Source organism: Psittacula echo (genome assembly GCF_963264785.1).
Source record: "Psittacula echo genome assembly, chromosome: 4".
NCBI classification, from domain to species: Eukaryota; Metazoa; Chordata; class Aves; order Psittaciformes; family Psittacidae; genus Psittacula; species Psittacula echo.
In genome coordinates this window covers 105,705,944-105,732,658 of record NC_137738.1, presented here as the reverse complement: position 1 = coordinate 105,732,658, position 26,715 = coordinate 105,705,944, and the positions used below count along the sequence as shown (strand labels likewise).

General features: G+C 51.7%; 1 protein-coding gene across 1 annotated transcript; it reads left to right on the top strand.

Annotated features, from left to right (window-relative positions):
* The first annotated feature begins 15,560 nt into the window (after positions 1–15,560).
* Positions 15,561–24,010, top strand: MCM3 (minichromosome maintenance complex component 3). The gene is made up of 17 exons (XM_080614816.1): positions 15,561–15,662; positions 15,901–16,013; positions 16,499–16,707; positions 16,971–17,101; positions 17,567–17,805; positions 18,192–18,300; positions 19,015–19,168; positions 19,670–19,801; positions 20,247–20,455; positions 20,955–21,129; positions 21,323–21,449; positions 21,762–21,912; positions 22,081–22,221; positions 22,419–22,522; positions 22,878–22,960; positions 23,300–23,375; positions 23,611–24,010. The coding sequence occupies exons 1-17, from the start codon at positions 15,585–15,587 to the stop codon at positions 23,807–23,809; spliced, it is 2,430 nt and encodes an 809-aa protein (XP_080470942.1). The 5' UTR covers positions 15,561–15,584; the 3' UTR covers positions 23,810–24,010.
* The last annotated feature ends 2,705 nt before the right edge of the window (positions 24,011–26,715 follow it).

Sequence of the window (26,715 nt, the reverse complement as noted above, 5' to 3'; positions counted from 1 at the left end):
CAGGCTGGCTTTCATAGCTGGCAAATGCCAGTTTGTAACAGACCGAGTGAGGGTGCGAGATATTCCAATTCATTGTCCAGAATCACAAGAAACACATCTGACACTCGGATAAACAGCACTGAATCACGAACCTGGTAGAGTGCTTATTTCAAACCAGACTGGTGACAATAACCAGTGAGAACAAGTTGGCAATTCCCAGTGATCATGTGATGGACAAAGCTACGAGCAATTAACGTTAGAAAAGAGAACGAAAGAAAGGGAAAAAAAAACCCCAACCCAGAAACCCAAGGTCAGCACTGGCTGTTTCACTTTCACAGAGCCCCTATTCTTTTCCCTTCACAGGGGCGTAGGAGCGGCTGAAAGCCACATTCATCGGCAGAGCGTCTCGTTGAGATTCTGTCCTCACCCCCCATCTCCGGGGGATTCAGTTATTTTGGCTGCTCCCAATGAACAGCAACCAAGTATCGTTTGTTCAGGGAGGGAGCTGCGAGGCAAGGAGGAGGGAGTGGATGACGTCCAGGCTGGATCATTACAGCCACAATAAGAACCATGGCACAGGAGGAGAATGATCCTGCTCCAATTTTTCCTCTCCCTTTTGAAGGGAGTAATTGGAACCTGAGCTTTTTCCCAGCTCTTTTGCCTTTTGGTCACAGTCTGATGGAGGGGATTGAATTAGAATATTTCCTACAGAGGACGCCTGATTTTCCCACTGGGCTGGCCTCAGCATCAACTGTCTGGGACCACGGCTGTACCAGCGTGATGTATTTGCTTGCAGACTAGTATTCAGGCATGAGAGTTTGACATGAGCTTCCAGAAAGGCAATAATTCCTGGTAAACAAAGCAGAGAGGACCATGGAACTCAGCTGTGGGGAAGTCTTTAATAAATGCATTGCATTTGAAACAGAAAAAAAGAAACAGTGGTTGTGGACAGGATGAAAATAATAGTAGTGATGGTGCACCAGTGGGCAACAGAGTGGGTTTCAGAGCTGCAGGTGATTAATTCCTGGGAGTTGAGCAAAAGTCCCTGGAGGGATTCCAGGTCATTTTGAAGCGTGGAATTTTATTCTGACGTCTTCCTGCACAGAGCCAGCTCTGATGTTGCAGGATGATAGACAGCAGTTCAGCTCTCATCTCCTGGGCTGGGAGAGGCTGCACCAAGGCTACACTCAGCTCAGTGATGCAGTGGGTAAGCCCCATCCCAAAGCCTGCTGCCTGCAAACTGGTTCTCCCTGAGCTCAAACATCCCCTTCCATAATTAAACCACTTGAGGAGGGCTCAGGGCAAACTTCGAGAGACCAGCTTGGGAGTACAGTGCCAACTCCTCGCTTCTCCATCCCATTCTGCCTGGCATTTTGAAAAGGCTCTACCACAGAAGAGAAAATAAGAGAGGGGCTCAAGCAGCAACTCCTGTCTAGTCTTCATACTGGTAGTATGCTTCCTTCTCCTGCCGTGGGTTTAGGTACTAACCTTCCTCCTAACTGCACCAGATGCACATAGCATTCAGATCCCCTCTGCAGGGTGTTACTGGGATTTATATATCACAGGGGTCAGAAACTGGAAGAGGTGGCATTTGATGGTCTGTGCCAGGGACAAGCCTTGCCCAAGCAGGGAGCAGGATATGAAGGACTGACATAACTACACTCCAGCACTGAAGAAGTGGAAATCCCCACAACCAGAGAGGGGTCAGGTGCTCGGGACTTACATAAATTGGACCTCCCTGTCTATTAAATGTGGATACCAATCCTCATCTGCCTCATAAGAACTAGATATTGTGCTCTTAACACACCACTGTAATACACCAGAGGCAGTGCTGGGACTACTTAACAGTGCCTTGCACAGAGTTTTTTATTTCCCTTCGCACACTTCCATACCCAGTTACACCTACATCAGCCCAAGGGGTGTATTACAAGGACTCATCCAGCAGGGACCTGCATAGGTGACAATGCTCTGGAAGGTAAAAGGTGATGTGATTTACTGGAGACATTGAAGGGCAAGCATTAAAACAGCCTCATCTGTTAAGAAAAATGGTCAAAATAACCTTATGGGAAATTTCAAACAACAGAAAATGGCTCAAACTCTACCTTTCTGAATACACATATACACATGCACAGCGTGTAGCAAAGCAGGGTTTGTCCAAGCATGTATTAATCAGGAATCGAATGTCTCGTGATGCTGGGAGATGAGCCATTGAAGCTGGCTGGAGATGGCAGGATCCCCCATTGAAGCCATGGCAGTGTCAGCTCCCCTGCGATTTCTGGCCGGGAAACAAGCCAGCTCAGCAGCCAGCTCAGCCGTGCTGAGCAGCAAGTGCCTCTTGACATGGGCTCAGCGTTGCCTGCGCATTGGGACTGGTCCAGGGGATGAGAGCAGCGGAGCCAGCACAATGAACGCTGTGCTCCGAGGGGACAGAGCAAAACAAAGCTGCTAGCAAGCACAGTGTGCCTGCAGCAAAGCTGAGGGGGTCCACAGCATCCCAATAAGGAGGAGGAGCCCCTGAGTCCTGTGGTGTTTGTGAGAGGAAAGAAGGACAGTGGAAAGCCAAAGTTAGGAAACCAAAAGCTTGATGAGGCTGCTGGCTTTATTATGAGAGCCCAAACCTCAAGCCAGGCATCATGTGCAGAGGTCTGATTTTAACAGCGTTGAGCCCTCGGTTCTGAGATCAGTCAGCCTGGCTTGGTCACTCCAGTGATGCTACACCTTTGAAACAGGTGGCTACACATGAACTGTCTGCTGGGAACAACTCCTGGACTGTGCTAACTCCCAAACCATGCTGGGGAACAGTGTGGGTCACCATGGCACATTGCTGATTTGCTGCCATAAACACAGCTGCAGTTTCTTTATGCCTAACCAGGGTTAAAGCTTGGTGATGCTACTGATATAACACAGCCAACACACAAAACGTGTGAAAAAAGAAAAGCATCTGGAGCACTAGGCAGATGCAAAAATGTTAATATTCTTTACTTCTACCCATAGACCCTGGCTGAGAATTACCTCCTCTGGCAAATCCATCCCTCCTGTATCAAAAATTGCTCAAGATCAGCATAATACTCTGCAGCTTTTCTCCCTGATCTCACTAAATCTTTGCTGTTTGCACATCCCAGACTGGCTCACTACTTTCTTTTCCCGCACACAACTAACACAGCCCCCAGTGCTTTGGGGCTCCATTTCAGGTGGGTGTGAGATCCCTGGCTGGAGCACCCACATTTACAGTCTTTGAGTGCATGTAATTAAACAAGTCCAGGATGCAGTCCCAATCAATGACCTGCACCATCAGGCTGCTGAAGTGTTAGCACACTCTGGGGCACGGTTTTGGTCCAGCCACCCACAGCAGTCCCTGCCTGCTGTATTCAGTCATGCAGGGACCACCGACAGAGTGGGATGACTGCCTCATTTCAGATGCCAAAGGTGGATTTGTGCCAGAGAAGTGCCTGTTTTTTTTTCCCTCTCTCCCTCCCTCCACCGTTGACTGAAAAAAGAGCCTGGATAGGGCAAGGGGAAATGGCTTTATAATGAAAGAGGGGAGACTGAGATGAGCTCTTAGGCAGAAGTTGTTCCCTGTGAGGGTGCTGAGGCCCTGGCACAGGTTGCCCAGAGAAGCTGTGGCTGCCCCATCCCTGGCAGTGTTCAAGGCCAGGTTGGACAGGGCTTGGAGCAACCTGGTCTGGTGGAAGGTGCCCCTGCCTATGGCAGGGGGTTGGAACTGGATGATCTTAAGGTCCCTTCCAACGCAAACCATTCTGTGATTCTATGATTTGTTGTAGCAGCATCCCACTTCCACCTCCTAAATTTCGTCCTGCAAGGTCTGTGGGATACGTTATCCTTCCCTTCCACGCCAAGTAGCTGCACGCACACCCTGCAAGCACAGCATTTCTGCAGCCAATTTGCCTACATAAGAGGTCACTGCCATGAGCTTTCCACAAAGCCACAGGATCAGCACCAGCTGATGGTACAAGTTTTTCAGTGCGGATCTGCTGGAGATGAGAATCCTGAAAGCACAGGGAGACCTCAACAAGCCAGCAAATCCCTCCCTGCTCACATCTATCTGCAGATGGGACATCCCAGGACCCATCTGCTGCAGGCAGAGCAATCAAACCAAACTGGCTGTGCCCTGTCTGGGGGCCCGCACAGTTGCCAGAATATCCCCCAGAGCCTAGAGGCTGAGGCTGCTCTGAACTTTGCTGTCATCCGCAAAAGCCTCTTGTACAAAAACATTGTCTTAAGGTTGTGGATTTTAGAGCTTCCGTCATTAGACAAAAATGTATATAAATCATGCACACCACTGCTGGCGCTGCGGGCAGAGGGCAGGCTGCCTGGGAGAGACCACAGCTCCCTGCCAACCCCCTGGAGCTCACAGCTAGGAGTCTTTGTCCCCACCCCAGATCTCCTATTTAACCCCATGGACTCTCCCAGCAAGCTTTTATGTTTGCAATGGCAGCGTACTGCCTGTCCAGGGGGGTATAAAGCCCTGAGCAAGGGCCAGCAGTGACCAGAGGCCAGATTCCCCTCCAAAAGGAGGGATGCAGGCTATGTTGCATCCACATGCTTACATCCCTACTTGATCGCAAAGATTTGCTAGGGGGTAAAAAAAAGCAACTAGAAGCAAGCTTCCATTTACTACTGCCTGTGCCTGAAGGATGGAGGCTATAAGGTATGGCCACATACGTACAGCGGCAGGCCAAATCATAGAATCATAGAATAGTTAGGGTTGGAAGGGACCTTAAGATCATCTAGTTCCAACCCTGCCGCCATGGGCAGGGACACCTCACACTAAATCATCTCACCCAAGGCTTTGGCGAACCTGGCGCATTCACAACTTCCTTGCGCAACCCATCCCAGTGCCTCACCACCCTCACAGTAAAGAACTTCCTCCTTATAGACTCAAGGAGGCTTCCTGGGAATTTATTCCTCTGGAGGCATTTTTTCAGCATAAACGGATACTGCGATCAAAGGGCCACTGAACTGACCCCAGGAGCAGGGCTGTCACATACACTGGCAGCTAAAAATTGAGCTGGTGAATGACTCAAGACGTGCAAGTAGCTGCAAGTGCACGCATGTGACCCGATGATGTCCTCAGACTCTGTCATACTGCTGGCATGTCGCTCACACAGGCCATCCCTCCCTGCATCCAGCAGGATGCAACCTCAGCCAGAGGCTTTAGTGTAAATAAATGAAAGCGATGATGCCCTGAAAACAGGGAATCCTGCAACGCAGGGGCTGGTAACCCACACCTTTGCAGGCTGAGCGGCAGGAAATGTATAATGGCTTGTGGTTTGGCTCAACGAGCCCATGGGTTTCTAGGAACTGTTTGCATGTAACACCCCTCCCCAGCACCACAACATGAAGGCAGGAGCACGGTCTGCCAGTATAATTCACTGCTGCCCATCCTCTCCCTGCCACAGCAGAGAGCAAGATGAGACTTCAGACCTGCTAGTTTTCACTCCAGCAGAGCATTGCATACGTGATCCATCCTCCAACCTTCTTTATGCCCTTTTCATGACTTCACTCTTTTTCAGTGACCAGGGCAGCACCACATCCCCCTTCATCAGAACCTCCTATGAGCCCCCCGTGGCTGGCAATCCCCCAACTAACTGCACCTAAAGCACACTGGGGCATTTCCCAGCTTTGAAGTGATGCTCCCACAGCATCTGCAACACACATCTCAGAGAATCACAGAATGGTTTGGTTTGGAACGGACCTTAACACTCACCCAGTCCCAACCCCCTGCCACAGGCAGGGACACCTTCCACTAGACCAGGTTGCTCCAAGCCCCGTCCAACCTGACCTTGAACATTGCCAGGGATGGGGCAGCCACAGCTTCTCTGGGCAACCTGTGCCAGGGCCTCAGCACCCTCACAGGGAAAAACTTGTGCCTAAAAGCTCACCTAAATCTAGAGCACATGGCTCTGGCCAAAGCAGCCTGAGATGCACCGCTGGAGGTCCAGAGTTATCAAATGAGCACTGGGCACAGGACCATCGCATCCGTGACACTTCCCAGCTCAGCACAGCTACTGGGAAGCTCTGTATGCGACACTGCTCATGCCGAACATGAGTCAGTTTGACATTGAACAAACAACTGTTAAATGTTTACCCAAACATATATAGATAGATACTGCTGTCAATGAAAACCAGAACAGTTCAAGACTGTTGACAGGGTTTTTTTCACCAAAACAAATAAGATGTTTATGATGCTTTCAGCCCAGACAAAATCCACATGGGATAAAGAGGGGAACATGACCATGGACACCCAAAACGTCTTGGAGAAGGTAAACAGAGAACAACCCTGCACTGACCCTTTTGGGACACGAGCTGGGGTGCGTCAAGCAGAATGGGCAGGTAGCAGCTCCAAAGCAAACAGCAGGAGCTGGTTCTTCACCCAGCTCACAGCTAAACTATGTGTCTCCTTGCCACGGCCTCCACAACATCCAGGGGTCAAAGTCACTCAAGGAAAACAACCCACAGCCATGAAAAACAAACAGCGGAGGAGAATCACTGCCCACCTCTCTCCTTTGGGAAGCCCTGGAGATGCAGGTCACGGCGGCCTGCAGGGAACTGACGGCAACAGGCAATTTGTCTCCGCACACTCCTCCCCTCCGGACCCTCTTACCCGGGCTCCGATCCCAGCCCCATGAACCCCGGTTGTGTGCGGGGTGTGTGCATGGGGAGATCACACATCACCCCGCACCTCAAGGTCCACTCGTGGTCCACCCTCCGCCCTGCGGGTGTTCCCCATGCACCGGCGCCTGCAGACCCGCTCCCCGCGGGGAAGGATGCTCCTGCCGCGGCGGGATGCGATGCGGTGCGGTACCCGCGCGGAGCTCACCGCGGATGGAAAAGCGCCGCGCCGGTCCCGCACGGGCGCTCGGCGGGGTGTCCCCGGGGAGGGGAGGTGCCCTGGGGAGGGGAGCGGCGGCCGTGCCCGCACTCACACACGCACTCACACACACACTCACACACGCACTCACGCACTCACCGCCGCGCTCTCCTGCCGCAGATACCGACTCCCGCGGCCGCCGCCTCCGGCAGCGCCGCCGCCACCGGCCAACCCAGCGCATGCGCGACCCGCCCCGGGGTGGCCCCGCGGAGCGGAGCCGAGCCGAGCCGAGCCGAGCCGGGCTGAGCCAAGCCCAGCCGAGCCCCCAGGCGAGCCCCCAGGCAAGCCCCAGCCAAGCCGCCAGCCGAGCCCAACCTAGCCCAAGCAGCCCGACCAGGATAAACCAGGGGATCGCCCACACCCGGTCACCCCCGGTGTTCCTGCGCAGCTGCAGAGCTGGAGGGGGCAACTCCTGGGGAGACATCAGGAGAGGGACATGAAGTCATTGCAGGGTGGCTGGTGTGGGAAAGGACCTCCGGAGGTGGCCTGGGACAACCCCCGGCTCAAGCAGGGCCACCCAGAGATGGTTGCACAGGACCATGTCCGAGTGGGGTTTGAAGATGTTCAGGGATGGAGGTCACATGGGTGGGGATCCATGGATGGAGATCTCTGTCAGTGATTCTACCTTCAGAGTAGAAAAGATAGGACCATAGGCACACACTGAAACACAGGAGTTTCCTCTGACTTCTTTACTGTGAGGGTGCCCAAGCACTTGGCACAAGTTGCCCAAAGAGGTGATGGAGTCTCCATCCTTGGAGGTCTTCTACAGCCATCTGGATGTGATCCTCGGTAATTGGCCCTAGGTGGCCCTGCTTGAGCAGTTGGTTGGACCAGATGACCTCCAGAGGTCCCCTCCCACCCCAACCATGCTGCGATTCTGAGCCAAGGAGCTCACAACGCAGCAGAGGCTAGGGAGGACTCTGTGCTGTGGCGGGCAGTGATTGCTGGAGCTCATGGTTTCCACCTGAGACTCCTAGGACAGTGCTGTCAGATAAGACAATTCCTAGTCCAGAGAGCTGTTCTCATGCTACCCCCAAGCTGACCCAATAAGGTTAAAAATTAGGGATATGGGAGGGAAAATAAAAGTGCTGCTGCCGACTGCCCATTTCCTGGGCTCCTGTTTGGGGCAAATCCCTTGATCTGGCTGCTGGAGACATACAAACATGGAGGAGAGAATGAGTTTCCCCAAGATCTGCACCTAAAGGCAGTACAGCCTTGAGTTAACTGCTAGCACCAAAATCTGTGCGTTTCAGAAAAGAGGCATTTACACCCACGTGTCCTTTCAGGAGTGGTCTCTGAGTCCTTAAGCTATGCCTGGAACATGTCTGTGAGAGTTTTATGCACCCTGGACTGAGCTATGCTAAAATCACAGCAAAAGGTTCAGCTGTGAAGTCACCAAGTTCCCAAGAGTGGGCTAATTTATGAGTACGGACTACCTATTTCCCCTCTCCAGTCTCTGTATCAGCTTGTTTATGTGGGTTTTGCTTCTCCAGCCTGTCAGAATGGTTATATTTTTTGATGGGTTTACGAGGCAAACAGAAGCACTGCTTGGTCTGCAGGGAGAAGATCGCAGGACAGGCAGCCCAGGAATGCGACTTTCTGGCTCCAATAAGACAGAAGCTGTGGCTGCCCCATCCCTGGCAGTGTTCAAGGCCAGGTTGGACGGGGCTTGGAGCAACCTGGTCTAGTGGAAGGTGTCCCTGCCCATGGTGGGAGTTGGAACTGGGTGAGTTTTAAGGTCCCTTCCAACCCAAACCATTCTGTGATTCAGTGAAATCTCCAGGGGTGCTCAGTGGCTGTGAGATGGAGGTCAAGGCATGGCTTTTCCTCTTCCACCCCTTTTACCGTCACTGTTCATATTGGAGAAATGACTCACATGAGAGAAGCTGTGTGCTGGTGATGGCCACAGCAAGGCGGGAGATGAGGTGGGAAAGAAAAATACAACCCAAGCAGAAGGAGGTGGTGGGGTGGGACATCCCTCCTGCTACATGCCCATTGCAACACGGCTGGGTTGCCTGCCCTTCTGTTTTGCTCCTATGAAAGGTTTTTCCCACATGTATCTTCACGGCATGCCCCAGGGCATGCTGGAGAAAGCCAAAGGGTATGGGGTAACTGCTCTCTTGGGTGGGTGCTGAGAGCTTGTTCTGCACACCAAGCTTGGTGGATGCTGCACCTTTCTGATCACTGGCTCTATGGCCTGCTGTTAGGTGACCTGTACCTTCCAAACTGTACCCTATAGGTAATCTCAGACCTATCCTGCTGCTCTGCAGTGCCTGTTACTCCCTATCTTTGATGCTTTACACACTGAAATGAATCACCCAGTTACCTTCAAGGCAAAACCCAGGTGTGGTTGTGTTTGCCCAGGTTACTCCCAGCAGGCAGTTAAGACTAGCTTGTACCAGGCTTGGCTCTCCCTACCCTTTACAGCCATCTGATATAAGCCAAGCAGGCTTTGTGCCCTCAAACATATCCTGCATGCTTTGATTCCCCACACAATATACATCAGAGAATCACAGAATGGCTTGTGTTGGAAGGGAACTTTAAAGGTGTTTTGGGTTTGCGTGGCAAGGTTTTGGTACCAGGGGTGCTACACGGATGGCTTCTATGAGATGCTGCCAGAAGCTTCCCCCATGCCGACAGAGCCAATGCAGCTGGCTCCAAGGCAGACCCATTGCTGGCCAAGGCTGAGCCCATCAGTGATGTTGGAAGCACCTCTGGGATAACATGTTAAGAAGGGGAACGAAATTATGCTGTGCAACAGCAGCTGGAAGAGATGAGTAAGAATATGTGAGAGCTGCAGCCCTGCAGACATAAGGGTCAGTGCAGAAGGAAGGGAATCTCTGCTCCAGGCGCCAGAGCAGAGATTCTCCTGCAGCCTGTGGTGCAGCCCATGGTGAGACAGATTGTGCCCCACAGCCCATGGAGGCCCACATTCACGCAAATATCCCCCTGCAGCCCATGGAGGACATGCAACACGAGCCCTATTCTTCCAGGCTGCAAACATGCCATCGTCTTATTTTGGGTGCTTTGAATTATCACCCCAAAAGTCAAGCTCATTTTGGGCATTGGTGTCTCTCTTCACCAGGATGCATTCAAACACACAGTATCCACACTGTGCTGCTCAGGAGGGACACACAGCTTTGCACCGAAGATAACTGAGATTCAAAACACCAAACAGGATACAGACAGTAGGACGCGTTACCTTTTCCCTGTATTTGCTTGTAAAAAAGAATATTGGCATCTTGTTATCATAATTGGGTAAAATGAGAATTTTTCTGCACCATGCATTGGTGTCAATTGAACTCCTTTCTGTTGGACAAGAACTGATGCTCATGGTTTGGCAAGTTTTAGTAAAGGCTGTGAAGCTGAATAACACTGAAGATGGCATTAAAAATGTCAGTTTTGGAGAGGATATAAACCTTCTTGCTTCAGAACAATATCTCCAGCTAACAGGGCTCAGGAGGGAAAGTTCTTTGTGATCCCTAACTTTTATGCAGGCTGGGTTTTTTTATCTTCCTCCATAATGACACACACTGGTGACTTTCAGAGTGCTGGGTTACTTCAATCCTTTGCAATTGTGTTGAATCCTGCTTATATGCTTTCTTTAACCAAGAATCAGAAGAAAAACATCCCTAAACATCCCCTTACCAAGTCCGACTCTTGCAATCACAGAGAAGCACTTGAGACAGCTAAATCTGCCACTTTCCACCGCTTCCCCCATGTTGCTCAAGGGGTCAGTGGCAATTTGGGGTTACGACTTTCCAGCCTCTTAGTGGTTTGCATGGGGCAGGGAGCCCATCGTGACAGTCAGATGATGATTGCTAATGTGGCTTACACAAATTGCTGCAGCTTCCCATCTTCGAAAGCTGGACATCACTCACTGAAGTGACCAGTGAATCCTGCCCTGTGGCTGAAAGCAGATCATACACATCCTGATGCAGTGGCAATGATGCTCTGCATATAGGTGGATCATTTCCAGGCTTGGAGGTGGAGAAAAAGAACTAAAAAAGGAACTAGCTGTCACTGCCTTTAGTAACAGCCAGAGCTCATGAGAGCAGATGAGCAGACCAAAATAGCATCACCAGACCTCAGGCGATCTATATCTGAGCCCTTCAGGCTTCCCTGGGAACATCGGGTTGCCCCATTATGGAGCCACGCTCCCAGCTGTGCTCTCCAGAGCTTTGTTGATTGAGCCACTCCTCCAGTTTTGTTTGCCGGGGGAATTCATTCTTCATTATGCCGGGGAGCACGGCCTGTGTGGGTTTGTTGTGGTTTTAATTAATTGCTGTGTTTTTCTTCCCTGCAGTAGGGGAAGAGAATGAATTACCCGTGGGATCTGGGGAAGCTGTGCATCAGAAGCAGGACCACAGGAAGAATCCATGCTCCCATCCCCATGTGAGCAGCATCTGGGAGGGAAGGCAGATCTATGTGTGCCGGGCTACTGCTCTGGAAGCAAGGAAGTGGCCACAATCCATCCTAACACGCTGAAGGTCAGAGTATGAACTTCTTACCCACTTCCCTGTGCTCTCCTGGTGAGATTAAAGCAGCTCCCCATGCGTTTATGTGAAGAAGTTCCATTCATACACACTGATGGCTGTTTTCTGTGTTTTAATTCTCCACAATTAGATCAGTTTAAAGATTTACCAGAGTGCCTGGGAACAGCAAATACTTCAATAAAACGACGTCAGAAATGCCCATGCTGGGTGCAGATGCGATTGGGTGAAATGCTCCAGCCTATGTTAGGGAAAAGGTCAGATTAAAGGATTAAAGGAGGTTCCTTCAGCATTAAATTCTATGTCTTCCACATGTGGTCCTGAAGTGGTGAGAGTCAGGACAACTCTCCTCTTGCGAGAGTGTATTCCTTGGCTGGGGTTCAGTTCCTGCAACTGCAGCTGTAGGAGACACCAGCAAGGACAAACTCTTTTATCCCTTGGAAAACTAATAAAAACATCCCGTAATCAAGTCTTGCTTCTCCACATTGTGTCAATTATAAAAATTGATATTTTTTCATTCAAAACATCTCATTCAATGTTATTATCTTTCCATCTTATTACAAATATATTGGAAACCTCAACTCCAATGTGTTGCTGGATGATAAGTGGACCCTCCATGGAATTTGGGGCACTCTCCCCCCATTTTCGGAGCTGCAAATCAGCCACAAGCCTCTCCTCTGCCCTCCATGGGTGAGATGAGGTTGTTCAGCATACAGGAAAGCTGATAGATGGCAACTTGAGAATTCAGCTGTGGCTTGAAGGGTGACTTTTAGTTGAACTAAAGGGAAAAGCCCACAACAAAACAGAGCCTTGGAGGGATCACAGGGTACCCACAAAGGGATCTCAGACACCAAGCACACATGCAGATGCTGACAAACAGAGATGTGAGGAATGGAGGAGAAAATGCACCCTATGAAGAGCCGGGGTGTTATGGCTAGCACCCTGCAGCACAATTCACCCCTGGAAATTACTCCTGTGTTCACCTGTGATTCTCCTGTTTCTCTGTGAGCTCTGTAGCCTGCTGTGTATTTAGGTGCCCAATTCACTTGGGTGTTTTTCCAGTGCATAGGAGGTGCTAAATGACTCTGTGAGCCTGTGCTGCAATCTCCAAGCACTGGCATGTGGCAGGAAGTGAATGCCTGGAGATCCTGGGCACCTCCTAGGGAGACCCAAGCAGCAGGGAAGAAATCTGCCTTGTCACTGTTGTTCTGGCCTTCTCCATCTCTCTCACAGAATCATGGAATGGTTTGGGTTGAAAGGGACATTAAAGCTCATCCAGTTCCAACAGCCCTGCAACAGGCAGGGATGCCTTCTGCTAAGGTTGCTCCAAGCCCCGTCCAACCTGGCCTTGAACGCTGCCAGGGATGGGGCAGCCACAGCTTCTCTGGGCAACCTGTGCCAGGGCCTCAGCACCCTCACAGGGAAGAACTTGTGCCTAAGAGCTCATCTCAATCTCCCCTCTGTCAGGTTAAAGCCATTCCCCCTTGTCCTGTCCCTACAGGCCCTTGTCCAAAGCCCCTCTCCAGATTTGTCAGCCCTAAAGGGGCTAAAGGGCACTGGAAGCTGCTCTAAGGTCTCCCCGGAGCCTTCTCCTCTCCAGGCTGAACAAGCCCAGCTCTCCATAGCTCTGTCCTCCCTGTCCTGATCTGCTCCTATTAATTATTCAGACAAGAGCCACAGCACACCAGCAGTTGCTATAGGGTGCTGACATGAATAACAACAGGCAGCTATTTTTATCCCTAACTCTTGTTACCTTGCAGTCAGGAGCAATGGGTCCCTGCCAGCTCTCCTCACACAGAGCTCACTGTCTTTGTCAGGAGGAACACTGCGGCAATGTATAGTGTCTTTATGGGCTGGGATTCATTCTGACCGCCTAAATATAGGTGAGATCTATCTGTCTGAATCCCACCCTGGTACCACTCCCTGCACTGCGAACTGCACTCACAAGTTGCTTTGCATCCATATTTTATTTTTTCAAAACCCATTTTTCTTTCCATCTATATTTTATATGCCATAAAGCATGTAGACTGTGTTCATTGCTAGATTTAATAGTCTGCCTACTGCAGAGAGAGGAAAAATGTTCTAGAGGTGAAGTCTCATGGTGGGTTCTGACAATTTATATAGGATACATTACATTTCCTATTGGAACTCACAAAGACTGACTCCTCCAGCCAGTTTATCCTTCCAGTACCTAAAGGGGCCAACAAAAAAGCAGGAGAGGGGCTTTTGACACGGGCTTTTAGGGACAGGACAAGGCGGAATGGCTTTAACCTGACAGAGGGGAGATTGAGATGAGATCTAACCTGTGAGGCCCTAGCACAGGTTGTCCAGAGAAGCTGTGGCTGCCCCATCCCTGGCAGCGTTCAAGGCCAGGCTGGATGGGGCTTGGAGCAACCTGGTCTGGTGGAAGGTGTCCCTGCCCATGGCAGGGGGTTGGAACTGGATGTTCTTAAGGTCCTTTCCAACCTGAACCAGGCTGTGAGTCTATGATTTATACCCTCACAGCTGGTGTGCCCACTTAAATATCTTGCCGCGACCCCAGTGAGTGCGGCATGGGCACACCAAAGCCTTTCTCCATTCACTCCTTCTTGTTCTGCCCCCACTCGTGCCAGCTGCAGTGAAAATGGGAATTCTCCAGAAAATGAGGGGAAGGGGTGGATTTGGGGGGCTTCTGAAGTTGAATGGGTGCTGCTGAGAGTGCAGAGCCTCTTCTGGCTGCAGGGACCGTCTCTGGTGCCAGCAGAACAATCTGGGAGATTAAAAAAGTCTCCAAACAAACAAGCAAAAGCAACAAAACAAAAGTTTTCTCTAGCTGTTTATTTTTTCTATTTTTAAACAAGGTTTAGAGAAAGATTTTTAAGGAATACCAAAATCCTTTTTAAGGGGGAGCGGCTGTTTCCCAGACACCATTGCTGTACTCTGCTTTCCTTTGATTTGGGCCTGCAACACCTCTCGGAAGACACATCCCAAATCCTCCTTTTTATTGCAAACACCACAGGACCTGCTGCTTTTGTATCTTCAGCCCCAAATTCCTGGACTTGCTCTGGATCACATAAAAGAGAAAAGTGACACCCAGCCTGTATGCTTTGGGGTGAAAACACACAGAAAGGGGCTCCCCAAATGCAATATAGAATCAATCATAGAATCATAGAATCCCAGGTTGGAAGGGACCTCAAGGATCATCTGGTCCAACTTTTCAAGGCAAAGCATGACCTAGACTGGATGGCCCAGCACCCTGACCAGCCAAATCTTAGCAGTGCCCAATGCTGGGGAGTCCACCAGTTGCCTGGGGAGATTATTGCAGTGGCTGATTGTTCTCGTTGTGAAAAATTTTCCACTTGGAATCTCCCCAGCAGTAACTTAATACCCATCACCCCTCTTGTTTTCCATGTAACTCCTGGTAAAAAGGGAGCCTCCATCTTCCTTGTAGCCACCCTTTAAATACTGGGACATGGGGATAAGGTCTCCCCTGAGCCTTCTTTTCTTCAGGCTGAACAAGCCCAGCTATCTCAGCCTTTCCTCACATGGCTGCCCAGTACTTGGATCATCTTTGTGGCCCTTCTCTGGACCCTCTGGAGATGTGGCATGGCCACATCTTTTTTATACAGCAGGGACCAAACCTGAACACACTATTCCAAGCATTGCCTGACAAACGCCTAGATAGAGTGGGAAACGGCAAAATTAAAAAGGCGTGTGTGTGTGAGAATGTTTTTCCTTTCGTTGTTGTTGGTTTTTAACGAAATGGTATTTTCACCCGGCTGGTGACTTCTAAGGGTCGGAGCTGGGAACGCGACCGCCTCCTCGGGGACCACAGCCCCGATCCCTACGCCGGCCCCTGCCGGCGCCAGCGCACTGAATACCGAATCCACCCCTCCTACCTCCCCCTCACCCCGCCCCTCCGCGCACTGATAGGCTGGAGCTCTTGCACGTCACTCCCGCCAACTCTATCGCCGTCCCATTGGCTGGCTCTGGGTTGCGAAGGCCAATGAGAAGCTCCGCGGGGCGGGAGGGAGGTGGAGCTCCAGTTCGGTGGCGGGAGAGGCGTCTGTGTTTGGCGCCAACCGGGAGTGCGGGGGCTGCGTGGGGGAGTCGGGTCACGTTAACGGCATCGCGGGCGCTGCCGGGGCCGGTCCGGCTTCCCCCGGCTCCTCTCGGTTTCCCTCCTCACAGCAGCGGCCAGATCTCCGCGGCACCCCCGGCGTCCCGGAGCGGTCGGCATCATGGCGGCGGCGGACGTGCTGGAGGACGCGGAGCTGCGGGAAGCGCAGCGGGACTACCTCGATTTCCTGGACGATGAGGTGAGCTCGGGAGAGGGCTGCGCTGGGAGTCCCCCCATTCCCAGGGATTGGGGAGCATCTGGGCCCTATGCTCCTTCCCCCTCCCTCGCCCCCCCCCCCCCCCCCCCCCCCCCGGGTTTGTTCCGTGGGGCTAAAGCGAATCGCGCTCCGTAGGAATCGCCTCCTGCGGGGTGTCTCTGACAGGCGGTGATGCAAAGTAAGCTGGTTTTTGGGTGTTTTCTCCCCACCCCTCTTGCAGGAAGACCAAGGGATTTACTCTAGCAAGGTCCGGGAAATGATCAGCGACAACCGGTACCGCCTCCTCGTGAGCATCAACGATCTGCGGCGGAAGAACGAGAAGAGGGCCAACCGGTTGGTGTGGGGCACCGGGCTTCCCTTCAGCACCCTGCCCTAGGCCCACTTTCAGAGATCGAGCCCTGGTTTTGCAGGTCTTTTGTGTCAAGGAAGGGCCAAACCCTGCTCTGTGCACCAGGTCTCATGCTCTTTTCCCCGTTCCTTTTCAAGCTTGCAAGCCCATGACTCAGTACTCATCTTTTGCAGTAACTTGGGGTTTTATTGTATGATATCAGTCATCTCCTTTGTGAGGATGCTTGGGGATATTTTGGAGCATGCTTGCCAATTTGTTTGGGAACATGTGAGATTTTTCATATGTGGTTGGGTTTGTTCAGGTCCTGGCTGCTGGTGGCGGCAGATCTGACACAGAGCTATAATGGGCTTTGGGTTTTTTCACCTCATGCTCCTTTAAACTTTTGGAGCCCATGGAGGCATGGGATAAGCGTTGAGAAGGACAGCAGACAGGGCTGATCAGTCTGCATCATTGCCTCCCTCTGTTGCAGGCTCTTGAACAATGCCTTTGGGGAGCTGGTCGCTTTCCAGCGTGCCTTAAAGGATTTTGTCGCCTCTGTTGATGCCACTTATGCCAAGCAGTTCGAGGACTTCTACATCGGGCTGGAGGGCAGCTTCGGCTCCAAGCACGTGTCTCCGCGGACGCTGACAGCCTGTTTCCTTAGCTGCATTGTCTGCGTGGAGGGCATCGTGACCAAATGTGAGACTGGGGGAGACCCAGGGGCTTTGGGGGTTCTGGGTCCTGGTGTTCGCTGTGGAGGGGCTGGAGACCACTAAGAGCTGGGGTACATCCTGGCAACCTGAGTGAAGGGAACAGGGGGCTTGGCAGGAGGTCTTGAGTGTTGAGGTGATGTTTGGGCTTGAGCAGATGCTGGCCATGGTTGGCAGTTTAGTGTTGGGGACTGTCTGCTGACAGAGGGCTGGGGTATCCCTGCTCCTGACTCCTCATTCTCTCAACCTCAGGCTCTCTGGTTCGTCCAAAGATCGTCCGTAGTGTCCATTATTGCCCAGCTACCAAGAAGACTATTGAGCGCCGATACACGGATATGACCTCCCTGGATGCTTTCCCATCCAGCTCTGTCTACCCTACGAAGGTGAGGTGAAGTAGCCTTGTGGGAAGCATCAGCAGGTTCCTCTGGGGAGAGAGAATGTGTCAGGGCTCAAATCCTATGCATCCCTTCTCCCTCTGCCAACATAGCCCATGGCATAGAAAGTAGAAAGAAAACACATCAAATGTGTGAAAGTCCCAGAGAGCTACTAGGAACATGAGAGGAAAGTCTCTGTGGGACACAAGGCCACCAGTCCTAATAGTTCAGTGTTACTTATGATCATCATTCTGCTGTAGTGTGGCTTCTTGGGGGGTTGTCAGCCAGATTTGTGGTTCTTGAGACCCAAGTCAGTATGGGCATGCCTGTGCTGTCCTGGAGGGTGTATACACCTTGGGTGGAGGATTTGCCATGTATTTGGGAATGGAGGAAGGTTGACCTGAGCTTTGTCTGCACCGTTGGATGTGTTCCTGAAAACTGGTGCTAGTCTCTTTGTTTGGATTCCTCTTCTAGGATGAAGAGAATAACCCCTTGGAGACAGAGTTTGGCCTCTCGGTCTACAAGGACCATCAGACCATCACCATCCAGGAGATGCCTGAGAAGGCACCAGCAGGTCAGCTGCCACGCTCAGTGGATGTTGTTCTGGATGATGACCTGGTGGACAAGGTGAAGCCTGGAGACCGCATCCAAGTGGTGGGGACGTACCGCTGCCTGCCAGGAAAGAAAGGGGGTTACACATCAGGGACTTTCAGGTGAGCCTTCGTCTGTCTTGGCTTCAGCCCTGCCACCCTTTCTAGTTGGGTTACATCCCTGGAAGCAGATCTAGCACAGGTGTGTAGCCATCACGGAGCTGGGTCAAACACTGGCTTAAATCACTTGGCAGTGATTTGCTCCCTAGCATCAGTATGTAGCTGTGAGCTCCAGCTGTACGCAGAGGGGTTTGGATGCTCTTAAAGATGCTCCATTGATGGCCTGATGCAATCAGATAAAAGAAGCTACAGCTCTTGAAGCTTTCCACCCTCCTCCAGAACTTCCTAGAGTAAATGATGACCCTGTGGAAGTTTCTACTGTGTTGTTGCTGTGACCCATAGGCTCTGTGAGGTTTGCAGACCTGATCATGGCTGTGTCCCTTCTCCAGGACTATCCTCATTGCCTGCCACGTGAAACAGATGAACAAAGATGTCCGGCCTCTCTACTCTGCTGCTGATGTGGCCAAGATCAAGAGATTCAGCAAGAGTCACTCCAAGGTATTTAAGCCTTACATCTAGAAGTCAGGCTTGTATTGGAGCATGAGGTTTCAGTTAGGAGCAGCTTTAAGGCTTGTCATGTGGCTAAGGAGATGCCTTACTGGGCTGCAAGTAACTCGTCAACCCTGGTAACTTGCTGGATTTTCTATTCACTTTCTTTGCAATTTCTGCTTAGGCTTTGATCAGGTCCTGGAGCTGTTTTGTTGTTGCTTCTGTGCTGCTAACAAAGTATCCTTGATGCTTGCTGGCAGCACTGCTGTGCATAGCTGTAGAGACAGAGATCTGTCTGTGTTGTGCGTGTCCTGACCCCATCAGCTTGTTGCCAGGGAATTTCCTCCGTAGGAGAAACATTTCCCTCTTTGCTCTTCAAACCCCAAACCGGAATGAGATAAGGAGGTCTGCTCCAGCCTGGCCCTATGCTCAGACCTTTGCTTTGTATCATGGAGAGAAGAGAGCCTTGCTTTCACAGAGATTGCTGCTTCTAGTTCTTGCTCGGGTGACTGTGACAGTCAGGATGCTCTAGAGCTTCAGAGCCCCAGTGAAACAAAACTCTGGCCAGTGGTCTTCTCCTTTCTAAGTAATTTTCGTCCCCATGGTTCTAAGGTTAGGAATAAGCACCATTTTTGTGCGGAAATGAACTTGCGGAGTATTGCTCCTTGTTCTTATTTGCTGCAGTCCATGTGAAGGGCCGTGCTTTGCCTTTTTTGCCTTTAGGATATCTTTAACCAGCTGGCGAAATCCCTGGCTCCCAGCATCCATGGGCATGAGTACATCAAGAAGGCCCTTCTCTGCATGCTGCTCGGAGGGGTGGAGAAGGTCCTGGAGAATGGGAGCCGCATCCGAGGAGACATCAACATCTTGCTGATAGGTCTGGAAGGGCGAGGCAGAGGCACCCTTGGATGGTGGTGTGGGAGAGTTCCATAGAGTAATTGAGGTTAGATGGAACTTCTGGAGGTCTCACATGCACAGGGCAGAGGTGGTGTCACTGGTAGGTTCGAATGCTTTGGGACTTGTCCAGCTGATTTTGAACTTCACCAGGGATGGGATCCCATGTCTTCTGTGGGCCACTGTCCCAGGGTTTGACCACCGTCAAGGAGATCTCTTTTTCTTCTACTATCCAATTGAGATTTCCTGTGTTCCAAATTGTGCCCAGTGTCTCTGGTCCTATCACCATGCACCTTTCAACTCTAGCACCATCTTCTCTCTTTCCTTCCACTGGGTCATTCAGAAGGCAAGAAGATCATCTGATCACCTTGTTTTCTGAAGGCTGAACAAGCTTCCTTCTGTCCTCTTCCCTCCCCACCAGCCCCAGGCTGGACACGGTATCCAGACACTGTGTGGTTATTAAACGTGAACTTCTCCATTTCAGGAGACCCTTCTGTTGCCAAGTCTCAGCTGCTGCGGTACGTGCTCTGCACCGCACCCCGTGCCATCGCCACCACCGGCAGAGGCTCCTCTGGTGTTGGCCTGACTGCTGCTGTCACCACAGACCAGGAAACTGGTGAGGAATGGGCTGGTTCCTGGTGGGAGCCGTCAGAGGGATGGTTGTTAATACCTGGGAAGGACTCTGAGATCCATGGCTGCTGTTCTGTAGCTATGTCACAGAAGGATTTGCTCCATCCAGAAGCTTTATGGCAATGTTCATGGTGTTTGGAGGTATTTTCTCTACCTCTGTTAAGTGGTGGTCTTCTCTGCTCCTACTTGGTGCACCCTCTGTGAGGGCTAGCAACACCCTGGATCATCTTCTTCCTCATGTGTTTACTCTTCATCCTAAGTGTTCTGCTCCTGCTGTCCAGTTGTTTAGGAGATGGGCAGACCTGAAGGGTGCTGCTGCTCTTTGGGGCTTAGCCCGGTCACAGGGTTAGAGCTGTGGCGGAGGGGACAGCGGGGCAGGAGATGTGCGGGGCTGCTGAATGGTGATGACCCTCTCTCCTCCTCCACCCCAGGTGAACGGCGCCTGGAAGCAGGGGCCATGGTGCTGGCTGACCGGGGGGTGGTATGCATCGATGAGTTCGACAAGATGTCCGATATTGACCGCACGGCCATCCATGAGGTGATGGAGCAGGGCCGCGTCACCATTGCCAAGGCAGGCATCCATGCCCGCCTCAACTCCCGCTGCAGTGTCCTGGCGGCAGCCAACCCTGTCTACGGCCGGGTGAGTGCTGGTGTTTGCCGGTCCCCTCCATGGGAAAAGGTGCTGGGAGCCATCTCGATGGAGGAGACAGTTGGTAAAAGCCAAAAGGTTCAGCCAAAACCAGTGACTTGGTTCTTGCTGGGAGTGCGATCCATGCGGGCAGTGAAGATGTGGTTGGTTTGGTCTCTTGCTGCTCGTGGCTCTCCTGGAGGAAAGACTGGCTTATGACGTTTGTCACCCCAGCTCAATTCTGCCTATGTGTCTCAGGGCAGCCAAGTGGACCCTCATCCTGGTGATGAGCCCTAGTCTTGGTGTCTGATCTGTGATCACAAGAAATACATGTTTTCCTTCAAGGGTGGGGAAAAGAGGTCTTACTGCTGCGGCAGGCTGGGTTTAGTGTGTTCAACTGCCTGGACATCCATCCTTTAAGGCCTGGCCTGAGGAGCTCTTCCCAGCCTTGCTGACAGTCAAGATTGATCCATGAAGGTCTCCTGTAACACCTCATACTGTCCTATTGCAGTATGACCAATACAAGACACCTATGGAGAACATCGGCCTGCAGGACTCCTTGCTCTCCCGCTTTGACCTGCTCTTCATTGTGCTGGACCAGATGGACTCTGAGCAGGACAGGGAGATCTCGGACCATGTCCTGCGGATGCACCGCTACCGCAAACCCAACGAGCAGGACGGGGATGGTGAGTTGTTTGTAACTGCAATCTCCTTGCTGCTCAGTCCTGTACTTCCTTGCTGGAAGAACACCTTGCGGTCACCCCTTGGTGGCCACTCTTAAGGTTCAGCATCCCTGGTTTATTGAGCACTGCTTTTGGTGGCTCTTGGAAGCCGCTTCAGAGGATAAAAGCCCATTCTCTGTGACTCTCCCCTCTCCAGCCATGCCCCTAGGCAGTGCTGTGGAGATCCTGGCTACAGAGGACCCCGACTTTGCGCAGGAGGAGGAACAGGAACTCCAAGTGTATGAGAAACACAATGACCTCCTGCACGGTCCCCATCGCCGCAAGTGAGTCCTTCATCCCACATTCCCTAAAGCGCTTTGGTGGCTTCCAGCACTGTGAATTGATGCTTTTGGCTTGGGTATCCAGGCAGTGGCTTGTAGCTGGTGCCAGAGATGCTCCAAATGGCCAGTGGGGAGGTACACAGGCAGGATACCAAGGGAGCCCTGCTCTAGGCTTGATCTCATGCCAGGCAGGTGGCAAACATCTCCTGGAGGTAATTCCCCACACACATAGATGCCTGTGAATGGTAAACATTGGGAAGCCCACTTCCACAAACACCCTTTGCCCATCCTCACTATGGAGGTCATTCCCTGCAGGGAGAAGGTTGTCAGCATGGAGTTCATGAGGAAGTACATCCACGTAGCAAAGATGATTAAGCCCGTCTTGACCGAGGAGTCAGCGAGCTATATAGCAGAGGAGTACTCCCGTCTGCGCAGCCAGGACCAGATGAACTCAGACATTGCCATGGTGAGCCCTGAGAGCATCTCCCCCTCAGACCAGGAGAAGGGAGACAGATGCACAGGCTCCCCTCTCTCATTACGGGTGTTTTCCACCCTGGACACGATGCATCTCAGTAAAGTGGGATGCTGAGGTGGGGTCAGCCCTGCAGAAACACCTCTCTCTGTCTCTCCCCAGACCTCCCCTGTCACGGCTCGTACCCTGGAGACCCTTATCCGCCTCTCCACGGCCCATGCCAAGGCCAGGATGAACAAGACTGTTGATCTGCAGGATGCTGAGGCAGCTTTGGAGCTGGTGCAGTTTGCCTACTTCAAAAAGGTGGGGGGAAGGTGTCCCTTGGCTCTTCAGGGTCCTGAAATTGTCATTGTAAAGGCTGGGTTTGGTGGGCTGCTGGTGAGGTCCTTTCCTGGTGATAGTCTGGGATGAGGCCACCATAGTTTGATCTTGGGGGTTGGTCCCCTACAAGCAGCTTGAGTGGAAAAGGGGGCTGAGTCCATCCTGCCTGTGCCACACAGGTACTGGAGAAGGAGAAGAAGCGCAAAAAGCAGACAGAGGACGACTCGGAGACCGAGAAGGAAGATGAGGAGTCACAGCCCAAGGAGGAGCGCAGGACGAGGAGGTAGGAGCCAGAGCAAGGGAAGGGGTGTCATGCAAGAGGGGGCACCAGCCTCTTCTGATGTTGCAGCAGGCAGTGCTGGCCTCGGGGAAATACTCCACTGTCTAGTGGATCACCCCCAGTTTGTAACAGAGGGACATCCTTATTGATAAGGAACTGGCTGGATGGCCATGTCCAAAGAGTTGCGGTCAATGGACATCAGGAATGAGTGGTCCTGCAGGGGTTGGTGCTGGGACCTGTACTATTTAATACCTGTGCAAACCTCCTGAAGTTCAGCAAGGCCAAGTGCCAGGCCTGCACCTGGGTTGGGGTGATCCCCAGTACCAGTGCAGGGGAGACATCTTCTTCCACTACCCAGGAGAAAGAAGGCACGCACAGGGGACGAGGGGGACTCCTATGACCCATACGATTTCAGTGACGCCGAGGAGGAGATGCCAGAAGGTGAGTCCTTCGGGTTTCTCAGGTGGCACCCGCGTCTTGAGGATGCTGCTGCCTTCTACCCTGCTGGTCTGCACATCCTGGGGGTCATTCATGGTCCATGGTGTGGCACCATCCAGCCCCACAGATGAAGATGGGTCTTTGTTTTAAACCATCCATGGCCATGTGGGACAGGAGAGTTGGTGTTGCTGGTTAATTTGATGTCCACTTCCAAACTGCTGCAGAAGGAACAACGTTTGGAGGGAGTTCAGCATTACCCACCCCATCCTAAGGCCAAGTGCTTTTGCTCTGTGGGTGCTTGGACTCCAGGCAGGTTGAAGGTAACTCTTCCTTCTCCTCCAGTTCAGGCACACACTCCAAAGGCACCTGAAGCCTCAGCCGCTGGCGAAGCCAAGAAGCCAGAGCTGGCTGAGCCGAGGTGAGTAGGGGCTGGAGGAGGTACCTGTCTCTGCATGTTCCACCCCACCTGGTGGGTCCAAGCTGTTGCCCAGTGATGGGGATGCATCTGTTCTGGGTGCTTCTGGCTCTGTTCTTGGCTTTCCTGCTGGGTGCTGCTTCTGGAATGGGGAGGGGCTGAGGCATCCCTGAGGGAATGAAGGGGAAGGACTTGTGTGTGTCTCGAAGGGTTATTACTCTTCACCTTCCCTGACCAGGTTGAAGGCATTCAAGGCTCATCTCCTGGAGGTTTTCAAGGCTTCCCATGCCCAGTCCGTGGGTCTGAAGAACATGATGGAGTCCATCAACCGCGACAACCCTGAGCCCTTCTCGCAGGATGAGGTGAAGGTGGCGTTGACCCACATGCAAGATGACAACCAGATCATGGTGTCTGATGACATTATCTTCTTAATCTGAGCATCTGGATGGAAGAGCCCAAATTCTTATGGACTGTTAGTCTGGAGACTTTGTGCTTGCCTTTAACTCTCTCCTGAATGCTTCCTCTGGCTGAGCTGAACGTTGGGGAGCTCAAGTCTGTGCACTTTACAGTCCTCCATCGTTGCTGGCACCAAAAGAAGTCAGGAGCTCTGGAAGCTCTCTTGCTGTTGCTGTCTTCAAACCGGCTTATTTGGGAAGAGGTTTGTTTCTACAAGGAGCCAAGAGGAAAAACTTAGATGCAAAGTATCAGTGTTTTTAATGTATTGTGTTTATCTTCGGTGGTAATAGTTCCAGCCTTTGAATAAAAAAATAAGGATTTAGGAATCCAACATTGAATACCAGTGGTGGTAAGAAGCAGCATGAGAGCTCCACTATTAGTAGTGAAGCTTTTATTTTTCCCCTTTTTTTCCTCTTTTTTCACCAGTTGTATAGCCCAGACCTGCTTGTCTCGCAAGCAGAGATGCCTGATGCCTGTCCCATTGGCTGTGACCAGCCTCTTTCCCCGCTCTTCCTACCCATCTTGTGGAGGGTGATTTCTGGCATTGGAGGGATCAAGTATAATCTGACCTGCTGTTTCACAGCCCTGCTTGGGCGTTTTGGCTCCAAGTGGGTGGGAAGGACCTCGAATGCTCAGAGCTGCCCATGAGCCATATCCCTAGTACTGATGAGTTTGGCTTCCAGCCTTCAGTCTGGGATTGTGCCCCTATGAATATAATGGGAACACCACCAATGGAAACCTTCTGTAGCAAAAAAAGGCCAAAGCTATGGGACCTGAGTCCTGCATCCTCTGTGTCCTTATGGCTGAGCTGCTGCAAATCTTCATCCTATGGAAGGTAACCAGAAACCACTGAAGACAGTAAAAGCTTTCCCTTGCCCTTAGGGGATTTGCTGAACTGTCTTGCTCTCTGGGAACACAGAAGTGACCGCTGCTTGGGAAAAGGCTGTCCTAGAAACCAACAGGTTCCCATGGCTGGGATGGTTTTTAGGAAAAGCTGAACACACAGACCAATGTTGGCTGCTTGTGGTGCCAGAGCTGCTGAAGGTCTGGGGTTATCTTTCAGTTGCCCTTTTATTGCTTTTATTTTCCTATCCTGGTGAGTTTGAGGTCAAGCTTTGGAGGAGATCCCCAAACTGCACAGGCTGTTTGCTGTTGTCACTGCCCGTCTCTGGGTATCTGCACAGTTCATGTGCTCTTATTTCTGGATGACTTAAATAACTGATTTGAATAATAAAAGTGTCTAGTGTTTGTCCCATGACTTGCTGCTTACTTTGATTTAAGCTGTTCCCACTTCTAGGGATATAAATATAGTCTTTTGGGGACCTGGGCTGCTGTGGAAAGCCTTCAGCCAGCTGCCCCTTTGGGCTCAGGGACTGTGTTGGCACATCCACCACTGTGCCTTTGACTTGGTGGACCAGGCACTTGCAAAAGTAATAATGGGTAATAAACATGGGCAGCTCCTGCCTCTCCCACTGCAGCTACGCGTTCTGGTGCCTAGAGGAAGACTTGGTAGCATCTTATTGCACAGGGCATGGGGAGAACCTTCATTTGTCTTCTCCGAATTACAAAAGCCTGATCTCTGACCTCCCCTCATCCAACGCAGCTGTGACATCACATTTTCAGGCTTGGAGGGGATTTTACTTGTTTACAGCCTTCTAAAGAGCTCATTGAACTAATACAGTGACCTCAGGCCTATGGCCAGTGCGTGGCTCATAAAACTGCCAAGACTGGTGAAGGTGAGTTGAGCACACAAGGTCAGAGTTGTTCTGGGTCAGCGGTTTTATTATGCAGCTCTAGTCTGAGCTTGGTGGGACTGGGCAGGAAGCTGCGCCAGCAGGCTCTGCTCCTGTGTGGCCACCACTGTGCTGGCTCCATGCTGCAGAGCCCCTGGGTGCCTTTTGCAAGATGTAGAATCATAAAACAGTTAGGGTTGGAAAGGACCTTAAGATCATCTAGTTCCAACACCCCTGCCAGGGGCAGGGACACCCCACACTAAACCAAGTCACCCAAGGCCTCATCCAACCTGGCCTTGAACACCGCCAGGGATGGAGCATTCACAACCTGCCTGGGCAACCCATTCCAGTGCCTCACCACCCTCTCAGTAAAGAATTTCTTCCTTAGATCCAATCTAAACTTCCCCTGTTTAAGTTTTAACCCATTACCCCTTGTCCTGTCACTACAGTCCCTGATGAAGAGTCCATCCCCAGCATCCTTGTAGGTGGTGTTTTCTTATCAACTCATTCATGGGCAAAGGAACCAACCTTTTTCTTCTGGAAAGGTGCCTGGGTGCTTGTAGAAAGCTCCCTGGTAATAGCTGCAGCTCTGACATTGCCTTGCTGTAGGAGTGAGGACACTGTAATAATCTCCTTCTCTCTCTCCACTTCTCTGCCTTTCGGAGGTTGTTCCTCTCGCAGGTCACAGCAGGAAGTGGCGAAGGCATTTGACAGTTTTTGGAGCCATCTCATCTGTTTTCCCTGTCCTTACAGCTGGGGCACTGCTAATGTTGTATTTTCCCATGATAAGACACCAGGAGGAGCTCTAGGGCAGATAAATCTGGTTTATTTTACCATGCTACAGCATAGGTAGCTCTGTACATTTCCTGTGAGCCGGTGGCAACCTCAGTATATAGAATCACAGAACGGTTTGTGTTGGAAGGAACCTTAAAGCTCATCCAGTTCCAACCCCTGCCACGGTCAGGGACACCTTCCACTAGATCAGGTTGCTCCAAGCCCCATCCAACCTGGCCTTGAACACTGCCCGGGATGGGGCAGCCACAGCTTCTCTGGGCAACCTGTGCCAGGGCCTCAGCACCCTCACAGGGAAGAACTTCTGCCTAAGAGCTCATCTCAATCCCCCCTCTGTGTGTTTAAAGCCATTCCCCCTTGTC